The sequence below is a fragment of the Cetorhinus maximus genome, chromosome 10, assembly GCF_964194155.1.
Source record: "Cetorhinus maximus chromosome 10, sCetMax3.hap1.1, whole genome shotgun sequence".
Lineage (NCBI taxonomy): Eukaryota > Metazoa > Chordata > Chondrichthyes > Lamniformes > Cetorhinidae > Cetorhinus > Cetorhinus maximus.
The window spans coordinates 66350624-66377016 of NC_135888.1; the positions used below are offsets into that span (position 1 = coordinate 66350624).

The 26393-nt window shown below is 43.8% G+C and overlaps 1 protein-coding gene across 9 annotated transcripts in view; it reads left to right on the forward strand.

The window, feature by feature from the left end:
* Positions 1–26393, forward strand: part of ablim3 (actin binding LIM protein family, member 3) — a 335178-nt gene that overhangs the window by 158034 nt on the left and 150751 nt on the right. For all 9 annotated transcript variants that reach the window (XM_078550582.1, XM_078550574.1, XM_078550577.1 and 6 more), the window contains one exon: positions 6630–6745. In XM_078550582.1, coding sequence (XP_078406708.1) covers positions 6630–6745 — 116 coding nt within the window. The remainder of the gene's footprint in view (positions 1–6629; positions 6746–26393) is intronic.

The window sequence follows — 26393 nt, forward strand, 5'->3', positions numbered from 1 at the left end:
ACTCAGATGTGAAACCTTTCTGCACAAGATAAAGGCAGGTGTCTCTGTCCAGGGCCTCTTCCCTGTGCTCTGTGCAGCCAACCATTTCCTTAGACATGAGCAGTCTTTGGCGACACTGGTTCTCAGTCATCTACAGGAATGAAAGGCGGCGCTTATACACCCTGGGTCTAGCTAGGTGCCGACCAGTGATGGCTCTCTGTGCCTCTTCAGTGGCATGTGCAGGAGCCCCAGCTGGCCCTTCTTCCTGAGGGTGCTGCTCCTCCCTCTGCGCAACCAAGCACCTCAGTTGCTCTCTTCCCAGCCGTCTTCACTCCCTGTAAGCCGTGAGGCATACAGCTAGGTCACTAGGCTCCATGATCCTGATGTACTCCACCTGCAGGATGAAAGAGAGAGACGCGTGGGTTAGCATGGGTAAGAACCTAAACAGAATTACCTGGACAAACTCAGCAGGTCTGGCAGCATCGGTGGAGAAGAAAAGAGTCGACGTTTCGGGTCCACACGACCCTTCAACAGAACTGAAGTATAGTTAGGAGAGGGGTGAAATATAAGCTGGTTTAAGGTGGGGGGCGGGGGGAGAGAAGTTGAGGGTGGGGTGGTTGTAGGGACAAGCAAGCAATGATAGGAGCAGATAACCAAAAGATGTCACAGACAAAAGGATCAAAGAGGTGTTGAAGGTGGTGATATTATCTAAGAAAAGTGCTAATTAAGAATGGATGGCAGGACACTCAAGGTACAGCTCTAGTGGGGGTGGGGTGGAAAGATTGACAACGTATTAGATGTAGATTTAAAAATAATGGAAATAGGTGGGAAAAGAAAAATCTATATAAATTATTGAAAACAAAAAAAAAGGGAGGGGGAGGAAATGGGGTGGGGATGGGGGGAGGGGGAGTTTAAGATCTAAAGTTGTTGAATTCAATATTCAGCCCGGAAGGCTGTAAAGTGCCTAGTCGGAAGATGAGGTGCTGTTCCTCCAGTTTGCGTTGGGCTTCACTGGAACAATGCAGCAAGCCAAGGACAGACATGTGGGCAAGAGAGCCGGGTGGAGTGTTAAAATGGCAAGCGACAGGGAGGTTTGGGTCTTTCTTGCGGACAGACCGCAGGTGTTCTGCAAAGCGGTCGCCCAGTTTGCGTTTGGTCTATCCAATGTAGAGGAGACCGCATTGGGAGCAATGAATGCAGTAGACTAAGTTAGGGGAAATGCAAGTGAAATGCTGCTTCACTTGAAAGGAGTGTTTGGGCCCTTGGACGGTGAGGAGAGAGGAAGTGAAGGGGCAGGTGTTGACCAATGCGGTCTCCTCTACATTGGAAAGACCAAACGCAAACTGGGCGACCGCTTTGTAGAACACCTACGGTCTGTCTGCAAGAAAGACCCAAACCTCCCTGTCGCTTGCCATTTTAACACTCCACCCGGCTCTCTTGCCCACATGTCTGTCCTTGGCTTGCTGCATTGTTCCAGTGAAGCCCAACGCAAACTGGAGGAACAGCACCTCATCTTCCGACTAGGCACTTTACAGCCTTCCGGGCTGAATATTGAATTCAACAACTTTAGATCTTAAACTCCCCCTCCCCCCATCCCCACCCCGTTTCCTCCCCCTCCCTTTTTTTTTGTTTTCAATAATTTATATAGATTTTTCTTTTCCCACCTATTTCCATTATTTTTAAATCTACAACTAATACATTGTCAATCTTTCCACCCCACCCCCACTAGAGCTGTACCTTGAGTGTCCTGCCATCCATTCTTAATTAGCACTTTTCTTAGATAATATCACCACCTTCAACACCTCTTTGATCCTTTTGTCTGTGACATCTTTTGGTTATCTGCTCCTATCACTGCTTGCTTGTCCCTACAACCACCCCACCCTCAACTTCTCTCCCCCCGCCCCTCCCCCACCTTAAACCAGCTTATATTTCACCCCTCTCCTAACTATACTTCAGTTCTGTTGAAGGGTCGTGTGGACCCGAAACGTCGACTCTTTTCTTCTCCACCGATGCTGCCAGACCTGCTGAGTTTTTCCAGGTAATTCTGTTTTTGTTTTGGATTTCCAGCATCTGCAGTAGTTTTTTGTTTTTATTTATGGGTAAGAACCTGTCTTGGTTAAGTCTGAAGGTCCCTTAACGCATTGGGGATATTGCTGGCCATCACTTGGATGGCCAGAGTTTAGTGCGCTGCATGGCTGCCCGAAACCCCACCCAAACCCGCCGCTCTCCACCCGACTAATTGGCAGCAGCTTTGCCCATTGGACTGCATGCTGTGCTCTCAGCTCAGGCGCAGGCATTTTCCTAACCCACACTGCAAGACTGCGCTGTTAGCTTGAACCATAGGGGAGACTGGTACAAACCTGGATGCTGACACTGCAAGGAGCTGTGAGCGCCTCCACCAGTGACTGCTCCATGGCCGGCTTTAGTGAGGAGATTGTACAATGTGCCCAGTCGGCCAACTCTTCTGCAGTCCACTAAAATGCTCATTAGTTTGCAGTCTGTGCCCGAGGGGTGAATAGCTCTGGAACATTTGGTGGCACTTTGATGCCTCTGCACTGCTTGAGTGGGCAGAGAAGCTAGAGGCCCGACTCCAATCATATTAAAGTGGCTGTGCCTGAACTGCCTCAGCTGAAGAGGAATGGTGACATTATACAAGATTTCCTGAATGTGTGGCCGCTTCCCTTGCCCACCTCCCCCTGCCAACCCCGCAAGTGCTTGTGCACTACCTTCAACCGCAGGACGGTCCTTGCGCCTCCCACCCCCCCCCCAACACACCTCAGCTGCAGGGTAGCCCTTGCCCTCCCGGACCAACACGCCTCAACCTTGAAGTCAACAGGCAACCCAGGCGAGCACTCCACAACATTACTGTGTACTCGCCTCCGAGTTCCCCTCAAAGTGCAGCCCATCGAGTACACGCCTTTTATGTGATGTTATGAATCACACTGGCAAGCAATAACGTCAGTATGGGCAGACGGTCCCGGGGGGTGGGGGGGTGGGGTGGAATGATTCCGGCAGGCTGGGCTTAATGATATGCAGAAGTATTACTATGAGGTGCTCACTGTCTGAGGGCGGGAAACGCGGCCCACCATTGCCGGGTGGAGCAGAAAATTGCAAACTGGTTTCACGGGGTCGTGAAAACAATTTTTGGCCTTCTCAGCCATATTGTCCACTCACACCACCGAACATACCTAACGCCAGCGGGCACGGACAATTCCGCCCAATGAGTATTCATGGGTTGCAAATGTATTGAAAATAGGAACCCACCACTGGATGGTGTGAGGCCCCATTTGCCCCTCTAACACTGCTTACTTAATCTCGACATCTCAACCTTCTGTCATGAAACTAAGATTTTGGCCCCTGTCTAATAATATCCCCCCCACCCGCCACATTTCCTGCCCTTACAGGCCCCATTAGATACTGTCCACTGTGTGTGGATAAAAATAATGCTTTGAATAGAATTTAAACATCAGCCATGTTTCTACATCCTGAGTTAACTCTTCATACGTTTTCATTATCCAAACATATTGGAACAATATAATGTTATAGAAGGTAATGGAATACAAACCTGGCTCAAAAACCTGAGAATAAAAGGTTCAAGTGGGAATTGGATTATTATCTGAAAAGGAAGAATGTGCAGAGCTACGGGGAGAAGACGGAGGAATGGTACAGGCGCATTGCTCAAACTTAGAGCCAGCGTAGATATGATGGGCCGAATGGCCTCCTTCTATGCTGTAACGGTTCTGTGAATTCTGTAAATTTAAAGACTTGCCTTTTAGAAATTGGAAATCTTGCCACATGTAATTTAATAATTTTCTGAGCATTTAAATTAATTTAAATACATCTTTGAAAACAACACCTTGAGCACAGTGCTGTGCAATAGCTATGTTACTGATGTCAATTGAACTCAATGCTTAAACAAAATGTTTCCCAGAAAAATAAAACGAAGAAATGTTAGCATTAATGATAATTATACATAACCATTTTGATATATTAGAATGGTGTGGACTCTTAGCATGAATATGGTTTTATTTAGCAGTGCCATTGCATCCTCTCGAGTTTTTGAATTAACTCCGACATGTAATTGTCAAATCCAAACTTGATTGAGCTGGACTAAATCATGTTTATTTGGACAACAAAATTTTTAATTTGACCCAATTCACCCTTGTCTTGGATTTAGACCAACCTCTCCCATTAAAAGTAACAATAGCTCCTTATGAGCTCTCTCACGCACAACACTGCTTTGTTTGTCTCAGAAAAACTTTGTGCGGAAGCTAACATCAGCAAAGGGAGCCGGTGTTTTTTTCACTTCCTTCTGGTTGATAGTGTACTCAGGTTTGCTGCCAGTTTTCAACACGGTTTAATTAGTGTGTGTACATAAAATATACATTTTTACTATAATCTAGTAGGTATGAGAAATATTTTAATGAGATATTCAAAGGAAAAAATAAAATAAAGAGAAATTTAAATGAGAAGATGAATTGCAAATTGCTAATGTTGAAGAATTTAAGAACATATATTGATGCAAAGATGGCAAGTTGCAAATTAAAGTGAGGCAAATGGTAAAAATATCTAAGTATATTCTTTCACCAAACCTATCACAGGAGTTGCAAAAGCAAAAGATCATTGATTATTTAGAGAGATCTGTGAACTAAGAACCATTTATAAAGCCTGAAATTCAATGTTGATGTGGAGCGCAGATCGGGCAGGTGGTGGGTGGGACCTTTGCTCTGCCCAACCAATCACATTGGTAGGAAGCCCAACTATATTTGTTGGCTGGGCCCAATTTATGTAAAACAGGTAAGCTGCCAATGCTAATCACGCTCACCTTTCAGAAAGGTGGAAAAACTGACAGGCCAAATGCTTATCATAGGTGTGCAGCAGCACCTAAAAGGGAAGCCTGGGAGGCTTAGGGGTTAAATGGAGCATAAGATTTTGATAACACAGCATTTTATGAGCACACTTAGCACCAAAAAGATGAAAATATGGAAGCCTTAAGGCTCAAAACGCTCAGATGAAGCAAACAATGACAACCAGATCAGCTTTCAGTGTTTCCTGACTGCAACTGGGATCTCTTTATATAGCAAGGACTGCCTCCCAAACTGTAGTGCCTGTGAACAGGTTGAGGAAGTAATTGTGGCTGTGCTGATTGACAAAATTAATATTCGGGGTCCTGAGAATAATAGTTGACCCAGTTTGAATATTTTAATTTGGTTCTTATCTGTTTCCGATAAGAGTGCTAGTCGATTAAATCGAGATTCACCTGTAAATAGGAATGGGATGGTCTTCAGCAATAAGTTGCTATTTTTTTTGCCCAGTTTTTCTCTTACTACCTCTCTACTTACAGTCCAAAACAGGATTAGAGTTAGACAAAAATTTTGTTCATTAGCTTCAGAGTGATCACTGAGAAATCTGCTAACAAACTGAAAAGAATGTGAGAGTAGAATGAAATAGAATCCAAAGCTCGTATCACCGAAGTGTAAAAACAGAGTGCAGAGGCTAAATGTATTCAACATTTGGGGAAAAAAGTTGAAGGAAGAGAAAAATAACGAAGGTCCAATAAAGAGTAATTTTGTTTGAAACTGGAACAGCTGAACAGATTTGTGAAGTAAGGAAACCTTAAGGAATAATCTCTTCAAGTTTAAATTTGACTTCTGGAATAGATTACTAGGCAGCCAAATAAGTGAGGGGGCCAGAGGAAAAGCATCTGTTTTTTAGTAGCCAACTGAGAGGAGGATCTATTCCAAGTCGAGCCAGTTTGACTTCACCTCCAGCAAAGGCTCTCTCCACTCATTTGCAGATGTTTCAATTTAGTCTAAGGTTCAGAAAATCCAAACTACGAAATTATCTAATTCCTTATCTTTCATTAGTGAGAATTTCGCAGAAACTGCTAGCAACATTTTTGCCTTTTTACTAAAAATTAATTTTGAAGTTTGTTGCTGCAGTGTGGTTGATGTGAATCCAAAATGAGAATTTCCTCCAATAGTCATTTATCATGTTACAGAATTCCTTTTTTATGTCAGCAAAAGATGTCTTTTTACAATATGTATTATTTGATTAATGTGCATGCCTCATTGTAGAGGGTGTCTCAAATGAGCTGTAAGAGCTAATGGTTTTAGTATGTGATCCCATTGGTAGGAATTGATCCAATGGATCAAAATGGAGGAATGAACACCTATTAAAGGAAAGTAAATGATTGCAAGTAGAAGTGAGATGTGTTGTACTTGATGGAAATGAAAAATAGGTGGGTTCTATAATGGATGATCAATCTACAGAACCATATTTAAACTCTGGGGAGAAAGCTGCAAGTGTAGTCCAAGGTGATAATCCCATTGCCACTTTTCATTTTGCTGTATAGACCAACAACCCCATTTAAGGGTTTTTATTAATGACTTGCTTAGACAAATATTACATGCTAATTGAACACAGATTACACAGTAAATTAGACACATGGGAATATAATTGTAAACAACTGTCATTAAACAGCACAACATCTTCATGGTTAGAAAATAGGTGTCATTCTTCAGCCTGTTTTATGTGGCTAAACTAGAATGTTATTGTGAGTAAGTAATTATATTTTCAAGAGCACACAACCACAGTGATGGCCAGAGTTGCATGCAATTGTGTTTAAAGTCCTTGTTATTCCTTTTTAGGAAGCCATTTCCAGTTGGAGACCGTGTTACTTTCAGTGGAAAAGACTGTGTGTGTCAGCAGTGCTCTCATACATTGGTTACCGCTTCTGAGCCTATAAAGATTCATGGACCCAGTCGTAAGTTTACCATTCGTTTTCTTTCTTGCAGATTTAATTTTTTTTGTATGCTTCTCTCTTTCCTCTTCCATCCTCACTTAATATTTTTCTCTTCTGGATTTACATACTTATTAGTAACTTAATTCAATCCCTTTTGTTAGACAGAACTGTTAACTTCAGGGAAAAATTAGGAATGGCATTTATGATTACTGAGATTAACACAGATTACAAACTAATTTAAACATGTGCAGCTGCTCCTCACAATGACAAGCAACATAAAAATTACATTTTGTAGCTAAAACAGAGCTCATGATGATCAACACTTGGCAAGTTGTTCCAATTTGTACTCTCTCTTTAGCTGCCGTGATGGGTGGCCTGGGTCTGTGGGGGAAGGGTCTGTGTTGCAAATGCTCACAAGAAAGGATTTCAGACTCTCTGATATCTTCCAGGTTTCAAGCAGTCACTGCATCTGCCTTTTTGCTTGGGAAATGGCCCACAAGTGTTCTACATAGGTTTGCTGTGGGGAGGGTAGTACTCTGCTGTAGACGGGATGCATCATCTTACAGCTAGCAGAGCTAAGTACGCTAGTCCCTGTGTTCCGAGAGAGCTTCACTCCAAAAAGATCTAATTCAGAAGACATGAACTTGGATCTTCAGGGATTGTGATCTGGCATGATCTTGGCGGCTTCTACTTTTTGCCCAGAAAGGCTTAATAAGAAGGCAGCACCAGAAAGCATTGACAACAACATCAACGCCTTACATTTATATAGCACCTTTAACATAATAAAATGTCCCAAGGCACTTCACAGGAACATTACAAAGCAGATAGGGTGATATTAGGGCAGATGGTCAAAACGTTTGTCAAAGAGGTAGGTTTTAAGGAGGAAACAGAGGCAACAAGGTGGAAAGGTTTGGAAGGGAATTCCAGAGCCTAGGATGTAGGCAACTGAAGGCACGACCACCAATTTTGGAGCAATTTAAAATTGAGGGTGCTTAGGAGGCTGGAATTAGATGAGCATAAGTGTCTCACAGGGTTACAAGGTTGGAGGAAATTTCAGACATATGGAGAGGGGAGGCCATGACAGGTTTTGAAATCATGGATGAGGATTGTAAAATCAAAGCATTGCTTAACTAGGAGCCAGTGTAGGTCAGTGAACACAGGGCTGATGATTTAATGTGACTTGGTAAGTAAGGACACGGAAGGTTTTGGATGATGGTCCATAGAGCGTGGAACATGGGAGGCCAGCCAAGAATATATTGGAATTGTCAAGTCTAGAGATAACAAAGGCAAGGATGTGGGTTTCAGCAGCAGCTGAGCTAAAGTGAGGTGCAGTCGGGGAATGTTACAGAGGTGGAACTAGGTGGCCTTAGTAATGGCACAGATTTGTGGTCAGAAGCTCATCACAGGATCAAATATGACACCAAGGTTGTGAGCAGGCTGGTTCAGTCCCAGACACTTAGAAGGGAAACAGTGATGGAGATACTTGCAAAGGAGAGAGCGATGGAGGAAGTAGCTAGGAAACAGGTTATGTGGTGGGTTCCAAAGACAATGGCTTCACTCTTCTCAATATTTAATTAGAGGAAACTCCTGCTCAGCCAGGAGTTGTGGCCGTTGCTGATAATGCTCCAAGAACTTCACCAGGGATCATCATTGCACCCCTGGACACAGGTGAGTGGGGCAAGATGGGGACGCTGCCAGCAATGGAGAGCTGATGGCCACTGATTGGCCGGCAGCCCTCGGTGGGCAGGATTTCTGACCCTAGGGCCCGAAAATCCTGGGGTAGGCCCAAAATTGGCCAGTTAAGTGTTCAACAGGCACTTAATTTGATCGGGCCCCACCCACTGAAATGATGCAGAGTTCCCACTCATCCTCTGACCGGGGGTGAGACCCAAGTGTGCGGTACCGTACACTTAATGGACAGGATTTTATGTTCATCAGGCGGGCGCGTGTCCGACCCGGTTGGGTGTAAAATCACATCCGACGATGTCGGGCGAGCATCCAGACATCATCGCGCACTCTCGCGATCTTTCGGTCGGCAGGTGCATGCGAGAGCCGGTAGCGCGCCCGCCGACAATTAAGAGGCCTATTAATGCCCTTAAGCAATTAATTAATTTGTATTTTTCGCTGCCCGTCCAACCTTACGGTTGGTGGGCAGGCGAATAGGCCAGGTGGCCTTTGCTTTTAACAAAACCTCATCTACAGACAGGATGAGGTTTCCAATGGTAAACCAATATATTAAATATTTTTCACCATCATTTTAAACATGTCCCTCTTCATGTGACTGAGTAACCTGTGGAGATATGTTTATATCATCTTTAAAATCTTTATTTTCATTTCTCCAAATCTTCAGCTCCCTGAGGCAGCTCTGTGCCCACAGGGAGCTATCAACGCGCGCTCCCCGGCACATGTGCAGTCTTCTGCACTCGCACTCCTCCTGCCCCCACCCAGCAGTGTGAAATTGCAGTCGGGGGCCAATCGCGGGCGGCGGGCCATTTCCCGGCCGCTCCCGGGCCTGCCCACCTCGCCTGCCACATCCGCCCGACGAATGGAAAATCCTGGCCAATGTATTCCTTTGAATTGCCCTTTGTGCATTCAGCTGTACGTGATAGTTGTAAGGTTTCTGCATCCACATTTCCTCACATTTTCTGCCTGTTGTTTTGCAGTAGATCTGCTTCTCAAGCTTCTTTAAGGTGTTTTGTGCCTAGAAGCAATCATGTACTGATGGTGGAGATATGTTTATGGGGATCTGTTAGCCAATCGCGTATCTAGGTTTCTATGGCCAGGCAACAAAACACAGAGATCCCTGCAGGTCACCAAGCTGGAGAGAAACTCCGTCTTCCTAACTTCAGTTAATACTTTCTGTTTGGCGGCCAAACTCTGAGGAATTGTGCCCTGAGAACGGGACTTCCCACAACCCATGACTGGGCTTAGTGACCAGAATCCTTCAGCCAGCATTCCTACACAGCCTATCCATCAAATCATAGGTGCTTGATCTATGGGAGGAGACTACTTGGCCCATCATTTCTGTACCAGCTCTCTGCTAAAGCAATAGAAAATTCACCCCATTGTCCTCGTCACTTCACATTCTTTAGCTTTAAAATTTTATTCACTCTTCTCTTAACAGATACAGTCATCACTGACTCAACTACTCCCTCCAGCAAAGCATTCCATGTGCTAACAATTATCAATGTAAAGAAATTCTCCTTAACCTCGCCCAGAAACTTCAATAAAAACAGCAACATGCCTGTCTGGACAGAAATCTTCATCTCCCTGAAAAATCATTCAAGGCTTGTTTGGCCTTTCTATAACCTAGTAGAATGGACAACTCCCACAAATATTTTCGATGCGTGTGTTTCACTGTTGGCATGACAGTGGCGCCATCAGATTAGGATAACTCCTCAGCAAAATCTCCTTTTGAGATCATCTCCTTTTAACAACTGACAGTCAAATTCCACCTCACTCAGCAAGGCCATCTCCAATTTAAGCATTTCTTCCAAGCTCCAGACAAATGCAAAAAAATACTACCATGTGAGCCAACCCTGCTGGATTTTCAGGGAAGGGCCCTCATCTAGGCTTTCTCTTTCCTCAAGGGATTTAAGTTGGCTTTCCACTGTTGACCTAGGGACTACTGCCACCTCTCTGGCAGTCTCTAGTGTTTGAAGGGATCAACAGCAGAAGGCAGGGAATTTGCAAGGGTGGTCAGAAGCCCCTCACCTTATCATTTGCCTGTGGTGGGGCAATGAAGGGGCAGCCTTTTGCCTTTCCTGCTGGATGGGAGAAAGAACATGCAAGTGAGGAGGAGAATGCAGTGGGTAGGCCTGTCTGCTCAATTTGCTCAGATTTTCCCTGACTGGACCACTTGATGTAGGCAAAGTATTTTGAAATTAGGCAACATTTTACGACAAATCCCAAAGCTGATAAAATCATTTTAAGTAACAATTTATAAACCATTAATATTAGTTATATTGAATTAATTGAAATGCACATCCATAACTTCATATAAATAATTATAATATCATTTAGCTTGTTTCAGCATCTGGAAACAATATAAAGCTTGTGAAGGACAATGTTACTTTATATACTCTTTATTTGTTGACTTTTCTGCAGGCAACCAAAGGTGCCTCCATGTTGAAGCACCCTCACGCTCTCCTGCCTGCCTCAGCAGCACCAACACTCCCAGTGGGGCTGCCACCCTGACATCATTGCCGGCCTACTGATTGAGCCTATCTGGTTCGTCTTCTGTCCTTAATTAGACAGGGGTCCTGGAGGCAGATTGTTAATTGGCCACTTCTGAGAAGATCGTACCCGAACAAATACTGTGTATATCCCCTAAATACGCAACCTTCTACAATATGCAAAATGTTCACTTCTAAGCATTGCATTATAATTAAGGTGCTTCAGTGTACATTAGATTTTCATAGCTTATTCCTAGTTTAATTTACAACCTTGCTGAACTCAGGGGAAAAATCTGATTTCCTTTAAAATGAAACTTTCCAAGCTGACCTTAAGACAATTTCCTCGGTTGCCCTGACAACTGGCAACCAAGGGAACCCAAACATGTTACCGGTCATACAGAGATCCTGAACTGGTAGGTTGTTGTTTAGTCAGGGCAGGATACGGCTGTTGCCATTGTTTCCTCATTTCACTTCAGTTTGAGAACTACCATGCTTCCTCTCCATTAAGACATTGTGCTGAACCAGCTATATTTCTAGTTTTGATCCTTTATATTCAACGATCAAAGCATTTTATGTCCTGGCTACAAGAAAGAAAACAGTTTAAAGCATTTCCTCTTAGAGTGTATATTTTGTCATTCCTCCATCCGTATAGTTGTCCTAACTTTCAAATGCTCCCACGTCAGGGACAGACTACTAAAATTACTATTCCATCTGTTGTCACAATCAGGAACACTCCTCATTAGATATCTTTGTGTCCATGTGTGAGGTATTCCATGCCCCAATTCCCTCGACATAATGACATTTTTCCTGACCTCTCTACTCAATCTCTTGGTAAACAGTGCAGATATCTCATTACTGCCTCCCCAAACAGAGGAAATAGTTTCTCTCAACTGACTCAATGAAAACCCTTCATTATTTTAATAATCTTCTCTCAGCCATTTTTGCTCCAATGGAAATAACCCAAGTGCCTCAAGTCTCTCCTCATATAGGGATGGATCTCCTCGATGGGTCATGATTCCCAATGACGGCCTCAATTCTGGGTCAAGAACCCAGAAATGATCATGGCAGATCATTGGGCACAATCTTCCTGGAGGCAGCCAATTAACAAGCCGCCTCTGGGAGCTCTACCTAATTAAAGACAGAGACGGATGTACCCAATCAGAAGGCCTGCAACAATGTCAGGCTGGCAGCCCCACCGGGAGTGTTGATGCTGCTGAGGCAGGCAGGAGAGTGTGAGGGTGCTTCAACATGGAAGCACCCTTGGTTGCCTGCAGAAAAGTCAACAAATGAGGCTGATAGGGCCATCAGGATGGGGGGGATCTGACTACAGGAGAAGTCCCAGATGAGGTCGGAGCCTCCCAGAAGGAAAAGACAGTTAAAACTTAGAAATGACTAGTATTGGTCCGAACTGGAGTTCCATTTTAAGGTATGCAAGATCAGTTTGGGCCAGTACCAGCCATTGCCCAAGTTTTACTGTATTTACCTTCTGGGCTTTGATCCCCATGGCCCTGTCATTAGAGCATGGAACCTCTGACTCCAATTACCACCCCGCCTGCTGCTGGATGGCCACCTCAAATGAGGTGGCAGGCTTTGCACTTGCCGGTGGGGCTGCTTTAACAACAGGAAAATATTGATGCTGTCACAAAATTACCCTAATTGGCTTTGCACTTCCATAGAGTGAGCAGCAAATTCTAGTTGGGTCCCCCTGCTAGGAAGGCTGTGGAGACAGGAATGCATCAGGGAGCCCTCGCAATGCAGCTCCCCCACCTCCAATCGTGTCTTCATGGAGCCAGGAAAATTCAGCATGCAGTTTCCCACCACTGGCCTTAACTACTCTGTATGTCTTTCTATAGCCAGGTACCCACATACACACACGGCACTCTAACTGTAGCCTAACAACTTGGACAATCTGGAAAATTGATATCTCTCTACATACAATGCAATAGAGTTCAGTCACATAGTGTATTCTCCTTATTCCATTGGAAGTATGTACTTTATGATGGTATTAGAAAGCCAGTTGGTTTTAAGTATGTGCTTGCACATGTTTGTTGAGTGCTGTAAGTTATGATAAAATGTAATTTGTGTTGTATTTTGTCATCCACGAAATTTGAGTGAAAACATTTTATATTGTGTTCACACCTTCTTACACGAAGACCTGTCCAAATTCAGCCTAACTTACTTCAGTTGTTGCATTTGCCATTCTGATAAATATTATTTTACACCAATTCTATCATTTCTGAAACAGAGTATATTGAAGTTAAGGATGAGTCTTCTTCTATTGACTAATTGTAATGGAAAAATAAAAGTTGTCATCTCCTGTCTTTCATTTTCCATCAAAGTTAGTGAACAGAGTAAATCACTTCCTCTGCATGTGTAATTTTGAAAAGATAGTTGTTCAGAGAATATTGCTTTCTGGTGATATTCTTTGTTAAAACATGTGTTACTGGAGTACATTTTATTCATACACTAAAAAAAAATCATTGTGCAGGTGTGTGTCCTCTATCAGTAAAGTGTTGGTTTCTCAACAGAAGAGTTGAAATCCCAGCCTTAATTAATATTTGAAGAGCCAAACTTGAGTGAACTGCCATTTCACAGCTGTGAAGCATTCTTTCATCTGTCAATAAGGTGACATTAATTGCATCAGTAATAAGCTCCAGTCACTGGGCTAAATGCAGGAGGAAGGGTGACAAGTCATGTTCAACAACTTACATACTAGTGTCAGAAATGTACTTCCTGCTGCATTAGTGCAGTTTTTCTATTCCCCAATATGCTAGTCATCCTCAAGAGCTGTCACATAGAAAGAAAGAGCAAGAGATTGATTGTTTGCTGGAGGCACCAACTGTGTTAAATTTCAATGCATGGGTATGATATATGTCAACTGGTAACCCCAGAAAAGTAACACAACCTCATTTAACTTAAAACCTTTAACTTCCATCATGAAGGGGAATCTATTGGAATCCAGATGCATTGAGCTGATTGGAAAGAATGCTCTAACTGCCTTCACCAGCGGTTTAAGCAGCAGGCTTATTTTTAATTCTGAATTAGAGTGCAAATTATCAGAAATTACAGTTGGGAAAAATCTAAATTCTATTATGAGCGCTATTTAAAGGTGTTGAAAATGGCAGTAGTCATCAATGACATCTGTATGAAATGTTTGTGAATACTAAAGATTAGTTTAATACCTATAAAAAATAATATTTCATCTTTTGGCTTTATAGCAATATAAAAACTTGTCAGTGTGCCATAATGTAATTCTTTCCATGCTAGTGCTTAAAAACAAAATTTGCTGAGACATTTCAAACTCAAAATAAGGGAAACTGTGTGGTTCTTTGGCTCGATCACAGTGACCAAGCCCAGGTTCTGCAGTTGTTCCCAGTATTGACCCACGTACTGCAGCTGCTTTACTTTCAAGCAAAACTGCACTCAGTTGTTTCAAGCTGTGATTTCTTTAAAGGAAGTTACTGGAAAAAATAAATTCAACAATATTAGAATTAATTGAATTAAAACTACTCTCCTCCATCTTAATTGTGTAGTCTTGGGATGGGTAACTTTCATGCAATTAATCAATGAGGTGAATTAATTGGCCATGGCAGTTGTCCCATCCACCAACCCCAAAGCGGCCATTTCCCAGACCCCAACAGAATTAAACGCCTGCTGGCAGGGTTCTGGCCTCCAAGAGCTGCCAGTAATCAGAGGGCTAGCAGCTCTTCAGTCCCAGCAGCGCCACCAAGAGCATTGACCATTACTGCAACTGCAGGAGACCTCAGAGCAGCATTGATGGGGGTGGGGTCCAAGAAAAAGGTGTGGGGCAGGCTCGCCGGGGCCAGTCAGGCAGGTACGGACAAAAGAGGGGGGGATTTGGCTGACAGGTGGAAGAGGGGCTTTCAGCAGGTGCATCGCTACCCCAATCCGGCAGGGAAGCCCACCAAGATACACCTGGTGGCCTCACCATGTGACTTGAGCACCCCCTCCCCACCCCCTCCCCCCACCCCCTCCCCCCCCCCCACCTCTCTCCCCCCCCCCCCCCCCCCCCCCCAATTGTTAGAATACCAGAGTAGGCAGGATGAGGCCCTTAAGTGACTCTTATTTGGCCACTTAAGGTCCTTGTTAGGATCTGGTAAAGGATCAGTTACTTTTTGTTTAAACAAAGTTTGAAATCCCAGTTACCCACCAGGAGAATAAAGCCATAAGATTCCACTGTTTTAAATAAACAAAATGAATTTTACTATACAAATTTGTAAAGTAAAACAATCTACAATATCTATCTTATATTCTCACATCCAGAATTAACATGAGGTAAATATGAATTAACAGGCAAACTGTGTCGAACACACCACACTGCACCTTAAATGGTCAATGTGACCAAGATATATCCCAAGGATTTCTCAGCAGTCTGCCAGGACATCAGTGACCACTGCAAGTCACAAAATCTCATTAAAACTGTCTCCCTCAGGAGGTAGTTCAAGATCTAGCCTCTGAATTCCCTCAAAAACTGCTCCCACTTGGTTTGCCTCAATGACTGCTCATTTCCTGATGGTTCAATCTCTTCTTCTGAGAATGTATTCCATGGGATTCACAAAGCTGCACTCCTGCTTCTCATTAATGGTACACTTACAACTGTTTTACAGACTGCTAGCTTCACTAAGCAGGCACTGCCCCATGTTTATCCGAACTCTAGTCTCCCTGCACACCGAGCTATAACTGGATCGCATGGCTTCTCCTTAGCCCTAACCCTCTACAGGACGGAACCAGTGACCTTCTTCAACCTTCTCAGCTCCCCTGGACTTCTTCAGGGCCTTAACTGCACCAAACAACTCTCAGGGCTTCTCTGTGAGATGCAAACCACACAAGGTCCAAACTGCAACCTTCAGCTGCACTGAACTGCTCCCTTAGATATTCTGAGCCCAAACTGTCTGGAGCCTGCTAACACAAGTATTTTAAGTATACAGCCTCTTCCCCTGCTGTAGAACACTTACTTTTCCATTAAACACACAGATAAATTGAAACCAGAGAACCTTCTTAAACTCCACTCATTTCTACGATGATGTAGCCTGCTCTGACCTATCCTCAAACTGATCTCCAAGCCAATTAACCCATCTTCACAATTTCTCTCGCTAAATAAGCCCACCTGCTGTTCTATGTCTCTTACCTTTCTAGCTGTCAATCCCTCAAATCAAGATGGCCCCAACCTTTTAAGTGTAAGACTCCAAGCTGCTTTAGTTGCATTGATCCCATTTTCTTGTTAAACTTTAATCTTCCCAGAACTAAACATTACCTCTAAAATATTAACATGAACCATGAACTCGATATTTGTAACAGGCTCTTAACATAGGGGTGGGAAGGCAATCCTCGAACTTTTCTACCCTTGACTTAATCAGGGGGAGCCTGCAAGGCAATGGACTCCCCATTCCTGTGCCATCCCACCTGCTTATACAGGCCTCCCCCAACCATAACCACCCCCTCTTCCCCGCCACCTCCCAACACACACCTAGAGGGCATAAAATTCCATTCAGTGTGTGCAAGTACCACACAATCAAATTTCAATACAGAAACTGTTTAGAAATTGTCATGTAGGCAACATTAAAATGTAGCTAAATGTTACTAAAACACCAATGAACCATTTTAAAAAATTCATCAAGGGGAACATGGTTCTTTTCCATCGTAGAACCATCTATGGCATTTATATCATTGCAGTCGGTATTAATGATCGAATTTTATTAATTATTAACAGGATGGAATGTCGAGAGCAACACACCCCACTTCCCAATATGTGTAGCTGGAAGGTGAATCTCCCCATTGAGAACATGCGCATGGAAAATTATGAGGACAACTTAGTTGGGAGTGTACCCACTTCTGGGTCAGAATTGTGGCCAGGGCTTGAATTAAAATATAGGTTGATATTTTAGTACATTATTAAGGGATGGTGTTTAGTTGGAGATGCCACTTATCAGTTGAAAGTCACCCCTGCCTTTTCAAATGGCCGTAAAAGATTTCATTAGCCTAGAGCAAAAGAGTTTTTTCAGTGTTCTGGCCAAATGCATCCATCAATCAACATCAGTAAAACAAATTAGCATTTAATTTGCTTAGCCAATTATCTCATTGGTGTACATGGAATCTTGCTGTCTGTAAATCAGCTGTCTGGTTTGCTTACAAAACAAGAGTGACTACACTTCAAAAGTAACTTATTGGCTATAAAGTGCTTTGGGATGTCATTAAATTGTGAAAAATGCCGTATAATTGCAGATTTTTTCTTTTTTAATTTGTAAGTACTGAGAATGAAAGTAGATGCACCCAGTGACTTCTCGGGTGCACAATTTCTAACTTCCGCAGTCCAAGCAACATTAATTCTGGGCACCACAAGGCCTTAAGTGTGGAAGAGATTTAACAGGATGGTAGCAGGAATGATGGACTTCAATTATCTGGAGAAGCTGGAGTTGTTCTATGAGCAGAGGATGTTAAAAGGAGATTTGATAGAGGTGTTCCAAATCATGAATGGTTTCGATTGAATAAATAAGGAGAAACTGTTTCCAGTAATGGAAGAGTTGGTAACTAGAGGACACACATTGAAGAATATTGTCAAAACAAAATAGAGACGACATGAGGAAACTTTTTTTAATGATTTGTTGTGGTCAGCTGGAATGCACTGCCTGAAAAGATGGTGGAAGCAGATTCAAAAACAGTTTTTAAAAGGCAATTGGGTGAATATTTCAAAGGAAGAGAATTACAGGGCTATGGGGAAAGATCAGAAGAATTGGGTCAATGCTCCCTCTAACCTCTGTCTTCTGTGTGCAGCTGCAGCTGGCTTGTTGCACTGCAGAGTCCCTTTAAGATTGACATGCAAACATGCATGTGCACATCTGAAAGGCAAGCTTACTTTTACAAAGCTTGTGTGTTCCCTGCATTGTATGTTTCTGATTGTTGCATGGCCGCATACCTGTGCAGCTTAGTGAGAACATTGAGTGGGACCAATTGGATATCTCCTCCAAAGAGCCAAGGCAGGCTGATAGGCCAGATGGCTTCCTTCCATTCTGTACAGTATCTATCAGGGTAATTTTAACCCCTAAAACAGACATGTTGTGGTCAGGTGAGATATTTTTAAAATCTCCAATCTATCTCCAACCGTCCCACTTCTTGAAGCAGGACATGGGACAAGATGCGAAATATTGTAATGGGGCTTGGAGCCTCACGTTTATCCGATTTTATAGATTTAATTCTGGCCGGCTGGGTTTTCTCAGCCATGGGACACCCAGCAGCTCAAGGAAAAAATAGTCAGGGAAACAAGGCATTTTGTATCGCTAGCTAGTATGGGTTGGCAGGTAGCCAATTAAGGGCCCTATTAAGGTCTTTGGCGGCAGAAATGCGGGGAGTGCTTCAGCCTGCTGGGGACCCCACCCCCCCCAGTGCCTTCCAAGGCTGTTGGGCCACAGCTATGGCTGCTGGCCATCCACTGGAGGATGGTGGGTGGTGTGGTAAAGTGGAGTACCATGTGCCTATAAGAGAATGCAAGTGGACTAGCCATGTGATAGTACTGACAAATCAATGTACAGCACAGGCTACTGGTTAACTAAGTCTAGAGCTGGATGTGGCTATGGGAGCATGCAAGGATTTAGTGCTCTGCCTTCTGTTGCAATAAACAGCCACAGTTCATTCTTATGTCGGTCTCACTCCATTATTGATAGTGAGCATCAACTAACAAGTTATATGAAGGCATGCAATTCAAGTTTACTCAACTAGTGAACTCATAGACTCAAGATGTAAATCTGACAATGAGGATGAAAATAACAAAATAGTAAGACCCGAGTGAGAATTCACAAGACCGGTGAGCAAAACATTAGAAAGAGAATCTGCACTTGGATTGTATAATAGGCGACAGTCAGAGCAGAAAGCTGTGTTGCAGTTTTAAATTCAAAAATAAAAAAACCCCGCAGAATCGCTAAAACTTGAAAAGAGCGCGAAACACAGCACAGAAAAGCTGACAGCTGCAGAGATGGAATTTTAAAAAAGGTGATTGCTCTTAAAGCAGCAATACATTTAAAGAGGTACATACAAGAAAAATGGCTATGGACAGAAAATTATGAGAGACCCCAGAGAGAGGGCAACTTTGCGGAAGGCAAAACACGAATCGATCGACGGCAGTCAAGAAAGCCGCAGTAAGCCAAACACCTGAATTCATCATTAACTGGGAAGCCCATCGGAAGCGCAGCCCCCTTGCAATCGTTCACGATGCTGCAGTTTGGTGTGTCGATCCATTTGACCCCATTTCAGTTGACTGATCTCAGTATGTCAAATGCCTAGCATTCTTTTTACCGCTAACGACATAGTGGAGGAGGAAAAGAAGAGGGCGATCCTTTTGTCCACATGCAGGAGCAAAACATACAAAACCACCTGAGTACAAAGCCCTCAGCCACTATGCAGCATTTCAAGTCCAATTCAAGGAATAGGCTTCCAGGGGAGACAATAGCCAACAGTAACTAAAAGGCAGTAACTAAACATTGCGAATTCGGAATGTCCATTGGTGATCTGTTGAGAGACCGACTGATATGTGGGATTGGAGATGATACTATTCAAAGGCATTTCCGAGCCGAAGCTAATCGAGACTTCAGTAAGGCATTAGAATTAGCCACAGCCGTGGAGAGCGCTGTTAGAAATTTGGAAGCTGTAAGGGATACACAAAATGGCGCCATCCATCTGGTATGGTGGGACAGACCGGCAACAAAAGACACGAAGAAATGCATCCAGGCATCCAGTGGGCGATCAAGGATTCAAACAAGTCGAATGCTTTTTTTGCCACCGCTATGGTCACATAATGCGGCACTGCAGAGATAGGCTGAGATAGCATTTTAAAGACAAAGGGAGAAATCGTGAAATATGTCTCATGGAAGAACCAGAAAAAATAGAATCAGACATCCATTCATTATATAACCAGAAAGTGGGTAGAACCGAGCCGACCCAAGTAGTCATTATAGTCAATGGGCAATCCGTTAAGATGGAAGTTGATACTGGAGCGTTGATGTCCGTTGCTGGAGATCATACATTGAGATACTTGAATAAAGGAAAACCCAGCCTTTAAGATTGGAAGTTTCGGACACTAAACTGAGAACTTACACGGGTGAAGAAATAAGACTGAAAGGGTTATGTCAAGTCTCGATAACGTATGGGGATCAATCTGAAAGGCTGCCCATGATAGTGGTAACTGGAGAGGACCCCAGCTTAATAGGCCGCAACTGACTCAAAAAGGTTAAATTGAAATGGGCTGAAATTTTCCAAATTACAACGAAAGGCTTACAGGAATTGTTGCAAAAGTATGCTTCTGTTTTCAACGACATGTTAGGAAGGATTTGAGGGCTACAGGCCAGAATCCATGTAGAAACAGACGCAAGCACCAGGTTTATAAGAGCCTGACCAGTCCCTTATGCTCTATGGGACAAGGTTGAAACTGAACTGAACAGACTAGAAAAATTGGGCATCCTATAACCAGTGCAATTTTCTGAGTGGGCGGCACCCATCATACATGTACTTAAGCTGGACCAAAGTGTGCATTTACATGGTGACTATAAGCTAACTGTCAATAAGGTGGTCAAGCTCGATTGACACCCGGTACCCAAGATTGAGGAACTGTATTCAAAGAGGGTGGAGGCACCACATTTTCGACATTAGACATGAGCCATGCCTACCAGCAGGTAGAGTTGGAAAAGGACTCTAGGAAATTTGTCACCATAAATATACCGAAGATTGTGACAATACACACGTCTACCCTTTGGGGTCTTCTTGGCATGTGCTATTTTCCAAAGAACGATGGAAAACTTGCTTCAAGGATTGCCCCATATTTGGATGACGTATTGGTCACGGGACTGACTTACGATGAACACTTAGCAAATCTAGAAGAGGTGCTCAAATGCTTCACACAAGTGAGGGTACGTTTAAAATGAGAGAAGTGTCTGTTCCAAGCTAAGGAGGTAGTTTACTTGAGCCACAAGATTGATGCGCAGGGCCTGCATCCTGTGGAAGAAAATCTCCAGGCCATTTGCGAGGCACCTGCCCCGAGAAATACCACAGAGCTTAAGACCTTCTTAGGCATGGTAAACTACTACAGCTGATTCCTCCCAAATCTGTCGACTGTGCTAGCCCCATTGTATGGCCTGCTTAAGAAGAACCAGAAATGAAGTTGGCAAGCCCCACACCAGGATGCCTTCCTAAAAGTGAAGCAATTGTTAAGATTGTCGGCCTTGTTGGTCCACTTTGACCCCAAGAAGGAATTAATTTTAATATGTGATGCATCCCCTTATGGAATAGGGGCTGTCCTTTCACATCAGATGGTGGATGGCTCCGAATGACCCACTGGTCATACATCTCGCACACTCAGTGTCTCAGAGCAATGATATTCCCAAATTGAAAAAGAGGGCTTATCGATTGTGTTCGGCATCCGGAAGTTTAATCAATATCTCCACAGTCGCCATTTCTATATTATATCTGACCATAAGTCTCTACTGGGATTATTTGGAGAAGATAAAGTGATACCATCTATTGCATCGGCTTGCATCCAGAGATGGGCACTAATATTAGCCACTTTCGGGTAGTCAAATCGCATATGCCGATGCACTAAGCCGCCTTCCCCTGCCAGCTAATAACAGGGAGGCTCTGATTCCCCAAGAACTGGTCTTAGTGCTACATTTTCTAGATTCCTCCCCTGTTCAGACCAGACAAACCTGTGAGTGGTCAAGCCGGGACCCACTATTGTCAAATGTCTGGGAGCAGGTCTTGAATGGTTGGTCAGGTGGATCTAAATCCGAGGAGATGAAGCCCTATTCTGATCGCAGATATGAACTCTCGTGCCAGGACGGCATATTACTCTGGGGAACAAAAGTTATCGTGCCCCTGAGGGGGCAAAGGCCGTTATTAGCCAAGCTACATAGCGCTCACCTGGGCATTAGCAGAATGAAGATGCTCGCATGTAGCTATTTGTTGTGGCCAGGCATAGACTTGGTCAAAAGCTGTCCTCAATACCAAAAGGTGCAAAAACTCCCCCGCTTAGCTCCATTGCACCCATGGGAATGGCCGGGGCACCATTGGGTGCGCCTCCACGTTGATTATGTTGGACCCTTCTTGAACACAATGTTCCTTTTACTGAATGACTCCCACTCCAAATGGATGAGCATCTATGAAGTCCAATCGCCCACATCGGCTGCCACCATAGACCGTTTGCGGCAGAGCTTTATAGTGCATGGTTTGCCGGAGGTCCTCGTGTCCGACAATGGGACCACTTTTATCAGCAGGGAGTTCCACAGGTTCACGACCCTTAACGGCATTGCTCATATCAAAACCTCACCCTACCACCCAGCATTGAATGGCATGACTGAGCGGTCAGTCCAAACCTTTAAATCTGGGATGAAAAAGATGGAAGGGGATTCCATCGGCTCAAGATTGTCCCGGTTCTTGTTCGCATACCGGACCACGCCACACACAACGACCGGCATTGCCCCTGCAGAACTACTAATGAAGAGACGTCTCTGCACCGCCTGACCCTTATCCAGCCAAATTTAGAGGGGAGGGCGGAGAAAAGCCAAGAGGCGCAGGAGACCAGGCACGATGGTCATGGTCACGAAAGAACTTTCATGGTGGGAGATGCTGTCCTCGCAAAGAACTTTGGTGATAGGCCCAATTGGCTGTTAGGCGAGGTGAGTGCAGTAACTGGACCCCTCTCCTATAATGTATAGGTAAACGGACAAATAATTAGGTGTCATATGGATCATCTCAGCAATAGAACGCCCATCTCACAAGAAGAAATGCAGTCTTCATCTACACTTGAGTCTGTTCTGCATGTAGAGAATAGGTCACACGGTTTGGAAGTATCAGTGGGGCCTGTGGGATCCAAGGGGGTCAGGGAGACAAATTGCTCATTTCCACTGAGGAACCTAGTGGACAACTGTGCCCTGAAAAGGAGGTCTCGGAAAAACCAGCTGAGGTTGTTTAACTGCAATGCTCAACATGTCTGAAAAAGCCTCCTGAGAGACTTGATTTGTAAATAGTTATTAGTGTGAATAGTTAACATGTTATTAAGTTTGTCAACTGTATTTTTTAAGTAAAGGGGAAGGGATGTGGTAAAGTGGAATACCATGTACCTTTAAGAGAATGCAAGTGGACTAACCATGTGACAGTACTGACCAATCAATGTACAGCTCGGGCTACTGGTTAACTGTAAGTCTAGAGCTGGAGGTGGTTGTGGGAGCGCACAAGGATTCAGTGCTGTGTCTTCTATTGCAATATACAATCACAGTTTGTTCTTATGTCATTATTGATAGTGAGCATCAACTAACAAGTGTATATGAAGGCGTGCAATTGGAGTTTACTTGACTAGTGACCTCATAGACTCAAGACATAAAAGGTGGACTCTTGAAGCTGGAGTGCCAGTCAGAGGCCGTCCAGCTTGGGAAGAACAGAAGGCTTCAGTAGAGAGTAAGTAATTCAGAGGAAGCTTCAACCTGGAGACACCCCTCTCACCAACTTTTTAAAAACTAAGTAACAAAGATTCAGCAGCCAAACCACCCATGTTGAGGAGAGGGTGGGGTTACCTCTATATGTAGCCTTTGGCTGCACCTGTACCCTGGCAGCCAGGGAGGACCTGGAGGCCTCTGTGGATCGAGTGCTGGCCCTCTGGTCTGCCCCTGGGTGCACACCTCCAGGTAGTAAACTGCTAGCCACTGTGTCAGGAAACTAGAGGCTGTCTAGAAAATCCCAGTTGGCCTCCTTTAACTGCGGTTAACAAGATTCTTAATGAACCTCATTGACCACCTGCCACATGGGTGCAGGTAACCCTGCTAGCCCAGAAACTACCCTGGCAAAAATGGCTGGTGGTGGAAAAGATGTCAGGAAACCAGTGTACTGACCGGCACAACTGTTTTCATGCTCCGGATGCCTCCATTCCTGACCTCAGGGGGGCCTGAAAACTCTGCCCCATTAGGCAAGCATATTGTAGGATTATAGGAGTGGTAGTGTTTGGAAACTTTCTTCTGATAAAGGAACCATGATTTGATAGTTGGAAGGAGAAATGAATATAAGGCAATTATTGTGCTGGGGATTAAATTCATCACCTTTATTGCATTTGACACTTTTATTTGTAGCATATTTTTTCCCCAGCTTCTGAGCATGCCTTGTTGGCATGGCATTGATTTTGAAGGTGGCTGAATGGTTTTGATGTTCTTTGATGCAGGATTAAGGAAGTGATAAAAGATGTGACAAAGACTTTTAATGCAGAAGGCCTTTGTGTATGTTTTCAGGTCAGGGAGTGAGCAGATCACCTGAGTCACTGAGCAATTAGCTCAACCCTCGATACTTTGTGGTGAGGTTTTGGTGAGGCCCCCCTCTCGCTGCTGCTTTCTAATCTTCTCCCTGGTCTTCCTTATCTAATGAGGCCTTCTACTGCTACTGTGCCTGTGGCCAGTTTATGCAGGATGCAGCAGACCTCTTTGATGGGGCGAACTCTTACTAAAGCATACCGTGGAGACCATCCAAACTCCTGAATGTCTGCTTCAGCATACCTACGGTGTAATCAGTACTCATCCTTGTGGTCCCATGGCATTGATTATATCTGTAGTGCTCAAGTCTGATGTGACTGCCAAGGGGTGGCATATAGCCATGTTTATAGGAAGAATCAGCAGCCATTCTCCCTTGTTTTTGGAAGAATCAAAGATTGGGGGAATGGTAGACTGTTGCATAAAAACAATTTGCATATATATAAAACACCTTTGAAGTAGGAAAATGTACCAAAGTGCAGCATGAAATCATTATGATATTTGTCCATGTAGCTTGCAGAAATTTGCAAGATCCTGTTTCTGTGATCTGACAAGACCTGAACATTAATGGAATAGTAACTTTTTCCATTCACGACTGTGGCTGGCAGATGCTCTGGTATCCCAATAGCAGTGTGTGAACATTCAATGACACCTTTGGCATGAGGCAAGCCAGTCAATGTTATAAATCCATCATGATAACTGTTGAGGGCAATAGGGAAGGTGGTGCACTAGTTAGTTCTGACAAGCAGAACATGAGTAATTTCCTTAATACAGCTATATACTGCGGAGTCGGAGGTGCAGGTGATGGTTCCTAGAGCAGACTGAAAGGAACCAGTAGTAAAGGAGTTAAGTGGTGACTTTGAAAGGCACTGGGAGAGCAGGTCTAAAGCAACTCGCCTGAAGAGACACAGCCTCCAGTTGCACTGCTCCTCACATAAATCCAGGAAAGTAACTCTTGGCATGTGCACTCTATGCGTTGGTTATGACCTCCTACAAACAACCCTTGTCATCTGCTGTCTTATAATAGGCACAGCTGCTGCTCAGGTTGGTTGCTGAGGCTATTGCTGTTCTTCCAAGTATTCCTTCATCCCTATGAAACTGGCAACAATGGCGCCAATGAGAAGCAATTAAAATCTGCTGAGGGCAAGTAAGGCAAAAAATATCAAAGAAGCTATCTGGAATCCAAAATCCTCCTTTCAATGCAAATAGCATAATGATCCTATGATCCAATTACTACAACAACAACCACAGCAACTTCTATTTATATAGCACCTTTAACATAATAAAATGTCTCAAGGTACTTCACTGGAGTGTTATAAAGCTAAATTTGACATTGAGCCACATAAGGCGATATTAGGATGGTCAAAAACTTGGTCAAAGGGGTAGGTTTTAAGGATTGTTTTAAAGGAGGAAAGAGAGTTAGAAAGGCAATGAAGCGTAGGGAGGAGTTCCAGAGCTTTGGGCTCCAGCAACTGAAATCAGGTCTAGTGGTGGAACAATTAAAATTAGTGATGCTTAAGAGGCCAGAATTAGATGAGCTTGGAGGGTTGAGGAGATACGCCTGCGGCAATTGTCCCTTTTAATACTAGTTCAGTGGCTCCAAGACACCAAGCCTGGTAGGCTTTACTAGTAGTTTGGGCACTGGGTGAGACTTCTGTGATTTTGTTTAAAAATAGGATCCCTGCTTACATATATATATATATATAATGCCTTCACCTGCCACCTGCCTCAATGGACTCAGAAAACTGCCTGTTTATGATGGTGATGGGTCAGGAACGAAGCCACCGGTCTGCCATGTTCCTCTCTTAGGGAAAGGATTAAAGTCCACCCTACCGTGCAATTTCCAATCAAGGTGCTGGAGATATAAAAAAGGGAGAAACGCAACACTTCACTATCTAGCAGCCTTGCTGGAATAAAGGAAATGCGGTTTGGTTATTACATGCTGACTTTCCTTGAAATATTACCGGTTAGCTCAAATGTTTTGAGCATGGGCTGACAGAGCAGGTTCAATTCCTTTAGTGGCTGGGGTAGTTTTTGGGACCTGCTTCTTCTACTTTCCCCATTGTGTATCGTGGAAAGATTGCTGTAGATGTGAAGAGCACCATGATTAACAACCTTTGGATAACCAAGGGCTGAGCATGAAGAGAGAAAGAGAGACTTTCCTGGTAGCTTTAGTGTACATGTGTGATTTGTGCCTAAGAACGT